Source organism: Cyphomyrmex costatus, unplaced genomic scaffold (genome assembly GCF_001594065.2).
Source record: "Cyphomyrmex costatus isolate MS0001 unplaced genomic scaffold, Ccosl1.0 scaffold565, whole genome shotgun sequence".
Lineage (NCBI taxonomy): Eukaryota > Metazoa > Arthropoda > Insecta > Hymenoptera > Formicidae > Cyphomyrmex > Cyphomyrmex costatus.
In genome coordinates, this window is record NW_017279836.1 from 187,887 (window position 1) to 193,301 (window position 5,415).

Consider the following 5,415-nt stretch of genomic DNA (forward strand, 5'->3'; position numbering starts at 1 on the left):
CCTATTTATTAATTCAATCTAAAAGGACATCGGTGATATTTGTCGCTGTTTGACAAGGACGTGCGTCATCAGTATCGTTAAAACCGCGAACAGAATATAAAGACAAGAAGGTGCTCATCGAGAAACACGGTCCTTGATGCACAGGATAGAAGTTGGTGCGCTGTATGTGAGAGGTGGTTGCGGTGCTCCAAGGTTAAGGTGCCCCAAGGTAGCCCCACGGATATCTCGTCGCAGTTCGATAAAATCCTATAGACGAAGGAATAAAACGGGCGCGATCGAAAGGAAACGCCAACGATTGGCCAACGTTAACGCACGCGGCATGCCACGCCACGCAACGTGTATATAATTCGATCTTTGCCTTTGTATTCTAGTTTTGCCTACGCGTTTAATACGTGTCATGCTCTTCTGGAAACGACGCGATATGCTGCCCGTCAAGGTACGTGAATGTTTAAGTGAATAAGTTATAGTAACTCGGGGGTAGTTTCATCAATATTGCGTATACAGAACGTGAGATACTCTCATAATTTTATGTGAAAATAAGATTATACTTAAAATTTAATAATGCTTTATAACAATTTAAAAGGGTTTAATATTTTTTAAAAACAGATTGGCTGTGTCATTTAATAAATACGGAATTAAATAGTTGTTCAATAGGATGTTTTACATTGCAGTTACCTTGAATTGTTACAATTATTATATTAAGTTACATTGAAGTTAATATAATATGATACAATATGTGTGGCTTACATTTTACATTACATAAAATTATTAGGATAAGTGGATGATTTAAATATGAACAAGACTTTTTTTGCGTGAATATAAATCAATGTTGATAAACATATTTATTATTTCTACCGATATGGATTTGCTGTCTTTATTCTTAGAATTAGAAAAAGATAAACAGTGAATCGAGATAAAAATTAAACTGCATTGGTAGAAACGGACGTTAACAAAGTAGTTATATATAGAAAGCACATTACCTATGAAGTATTACGTTCACATTCTATATTTTGCTTTATTAAAAATAACAAAAGAAGGAGAAAGAGACGTTACTTCATTTCTCATGAAAATCATCACTTTTCGATCGCTTGTATGTCCAAAACGGCTTGACCAATTTAAAATTTTTTTAGCTCAAATTACTCGATGCCTTAAATTTATTTACTTTTTTAAATTTTATTTTTTATATATTTGAAGTCTAATTTTTCACAAAGTATTTTAATAGTCAGAACGAAGAGAATAAAGTTTTTATAGAATAACATTTTTAACTCTAAATTATTTTTAGTTATATATTGAGTGATGAGAATTCAATCACTGCTTTCAGGAGTCTTTCTGTATAAGATTCATCCTCTATCATTTTAATTTTATACCGGTCCCAAGTACTTAAAAATTGACGGTGGATTGATTCCCCAGATTGCTCTGACCAGTATCCTAATCCATTATCCATATAGGATCGGGTTACCTTGCATAATTAAAATTGTCGTCACTAACATTTTAACAGAAACATAAATAAATGTTATGACAATTATAAAACAATTTATTTGTAAGATCCGTTAGACATTGTTTGATTTAAGAATATTGAGGGTATAAATACTTGACACAAATATTTAAGAACTGCAGATTTGTACAACAAATGTAAATTACCAAGAAATCTACTGCGAAAAACTGATATGCAAAATATGACGCACTTTCTATATGTGATTGTCTGTTTTAATGCAATCAATTTCAAGGCTATATACGATATTTTATTTATTAATTAATAAAATTATTGATAGCGATACTATTATGGCAAGTATTGTTTGTTTATTCATGAATAATCTGTTACAGTTTTTAAACTCTATAAATTGATGTATTATTACATAACTGAAAAAATGTGCACTTATGGTAAACTCATTAATCTACTATAAGGAAATATGTATGTACAGTGTAAAATAATAAACGTACTATTAATAATATTTATAGCTATAATAATTGAATGCACATAATTAATTTTAATGCCATTTAATAATAGATTTTTCTCATAATTATAGAAATCTCAAAATTATAGAAAATTCCGTATAATAGATCTTTTGTCACAGTAAAAGAAATGTTATTATATAAAATAGAATACGATTATGTATATTGTACCATTTTTCTTTTGGCGTATGTGTGTAGAGTTAAAAATATTTTCAAACATATGCATTCTCAAGTCTTCCAATTGTGACTTCTCCGTATGTGATTTTCAGATCATCCTGGTATTTGGACTAGTAGCTTTTTTAAATTTATCGACAGCAGCACCAGACAGCGCAGGGATAGTGGAAATGGTGAATGGATTGGCGTATGGTAAGTTAGACTCCTGTTTCTTAAGTTTTCAATCAATTCAAAAGATATACAAATAAATATTTGTGAGTTTATGTAATTATAATCTTATATTTTTGTAAAAAAAATAATCCCTAGTTATATTATTTTATTTATTAAAATTATTTTTAAATTGATAACGTTTCTTTCAAAACGACGAATAATTTATATCAAGAATGTTTGCAGCAGTATTTTAATATTTTTTATGACAGACTATAACTGTTTTACCTGATAAACTGTATAACATAGAAATAACTATAAAGAAAATTTTTTTTTCTCGCAGTTTAGAAAAGATTATACATATATATATCAATATATAAATTTACGCGAAATTATACATATATAAGCAACTAAATTCTAGCTAGACTGTTACAGACTTCATATTTATATTAGTTATGTTGAAAATATTTTTTTTTCTGTTTTTAATTACAATTTGGATTAGTTTCCAACAGAAAGCAGCACTGGTGATTAATGATCATTAAGTTAATCTATTCTTTCCTTTTATTCCCGGTAAAATAGCATTGTAGTTACTTTGAAAAAATACTAAATTTTAATAAATATTTGTTCAAATAGTTTTAAATAAATATTTACTAGTTGTAAACATTTTTTTATTTAATATAGAAACCATTAATTTGATTTAACTGTCATTTTTATTGCAAGTATTTATTTATTATAAATAAATGTTTATTTAGTACATATTAAAAATATGTACTAAGATTTAATAGGGCTAATTGCAAATGTTGTACAGACTTAACTAATATATCGATTGCTTCATTCAACAGGTGGGATTCCTTACGGAAGCGTGAGTGGTATGCTCACCAAGTATCCAGGATATGGACAGGTTAATGCTCAAGCCAGACAATTTGACATTCCGAGCAACACTCAACGGCCCGTAATTATCACGCCGAATTTTCGAGCAACCCGGCTAATGGGAATTTCACCTCAACCTGTGCAAATTTACAATCTTCCCGGTGTCATCGCCCCCGGTATCGTCGGCAGGATCAGCCAGATCGGCTATTAGTTTACCGGACTGTTAGAACTATCTCTTCATCAATCATCATATGTTACATCAGTCACTCGAGCTTCTCTCTTTTCATACTGAAACTCTCAACGAAGAACGCACATTAAGCCACCCACATCGCAAAGTTGCATTCTGCAGCATGATATCCATTATGATACAAAGTAGAAATGATAGATTTATGCACTATTAGTTTGTGATTTTCACCGAGTTAATTTGAAATTAAAGTTGCACGATCATCGCGTAAATTATTCATAATTATGAATAATAATATACATTAATTAAAAAGTTATTCTCATATATTTAGTTAAAGATAGAAACTTTGCGGCACAATTTTCCATTTACGCATTATTTTATATTTATATGCCATTTCAATTATTGCCATATAATTAATTGATAAAAATGTCTAATATTATTATTCTTTTATAATTGTAATAGGAAGTGGACGAGAATTTAATAGAGTTTTATTCACAATTATATTTTTCGTTATTCATAATTGTATTTTGTTTATATTTTTTTCTTAAAAAAGTTAAAGGTTATAATTTTAAAAACTTCATATTTTTTCATTTAAAATCAGAAAAGAAGACAATTTTTTCTAACAAAATAAGCTCTAAAAGTCTAAACATCAAAAAGCGTAAAAAGTTGCTATTTATATGATAATAGAATTGATAAATCCATTCTTCAGAAAAAAAAAACCCTGAATATTTGCTTATGTATCAAATATAAAATCTAATTAATGAATATTTTGTAAATGCCAAAATCTGCAACAGAAATTAGCATTACATATAATTTTTTTACTTGTAAATTCGACAAAGCTTTTAGTTTTCATAATCGAAACATATAAAAGACTTCGTAATTTTACGATCCACCCTTTACGATCAGCAACGAGGGTAAAAGGCGTTTAAGGAGAGAAAGTATAAATGACATCGGGCATGATGTCTGTCCCTTAGTCGTCAAGAACCGCACACACGATGCATTACGCGTCACACGTGAGTATCCTTGCATAAAAGCCATTGATCATACAGCGAAAAGCAACCAAATTGCAATTTCATAACGTGGTTAACGCAATAAATCATTATATTGATAAAAATTTGTCGAATAGATTTGTGTGAAGTGTCAACTGCAAAATACGAGTATCTATCAAAATATCTGCCGTTTGCATTTTCTTTAATAATTGAATACGCAGGAATAATTTATTGCAGTTCTTAACGTGCTATAATAATCAAGTGAATTATTTGTGTGAATTCATTAATAGGAAATATCATAGATATTTTATTTTCTCAATATATATTTGTCTCTTCATTATAACGCATAACGTAAATATTACACAGGAATTTGTACCTAACCGAATCTTGTTATAAATTTGCGATAGCGTAATAAAAGTATTCTGATTACGTTTATTCTGATTGACGTTTATTTAAATAATTATTAAGGCCTACATTTATTAATTTAAAAAAAAAAGTAATAGAAAAGTACAATCTATTTAATTCTTACACTTTATTAGTGGTTATTTATTATATATTTATCATATGTATGTAAAATAGATAAAGCTTTACATGATACATGTGTCAAATATGTGTACATAGGTACAAATAATCGTACATTTAGATAAAAAATGTGAAATAAGTAGGAATTTAAAAAACGTACGTCGACTGTCTGAAAAATTGCAATTTTATGAAATTATCTTATGCATGCACATTTGTAATTAGTTAATGAGAAATTAATACTAGATATCGTACCATCTTGACGCGACGATTTGAATCGGCATCATATTATTCTTTTACTTACTTATTTTTGTTTAACTTTTACGTACTTATATTTTAATTATGAATGCTTAAATTGTCACCATAACAAATTTGACTTAAGTACATTTTGGATATTTACACCATGCAGTAGATCATGTTCGCAATTTAAAAAAGCATTTTCGTTTTAATTCAAGGAACAAATACATCATACAAAAATTTAATAATCATCTGTAACGTATGTATTATACATTATCGAAATGTGCAATTTCACGCGGAATATTAGAGATGTCAGTCTTTTCCAGATCTCAATAGCGATGA

The 5,415-nt window shown here is 28.7% G+C and overlaps 1 protein-coding gene across 1 annotated transcript; it reads left to right on the forward strand.

The window, feature by feature from the left end:
• The first annotated feature begins 386 nt into the window (after positions 1 to 386).
• LOC108779212 (uncharacterized) lies at positions 387 to 3,465 on the forward strand. Its single transcript, XM_018546579.1, has 3 exons — positions 387 to 436; positions 2,223 to 2,319; positions 3,117 to 3,465. Exons 1-3 carry the CDS (start codon positions 398 to 400, stop codon positions 3,353 to 3,355), a joined length of 375 nt encoding a protein of 124 aa, XP_018402081.1. The 5' UTR covers positions 387 to 397; the 3' UTR covers positions 3,356 to 3,465.
• Positions 3,466 to 5,415: the final 1,950 nt, after the last annotated feature.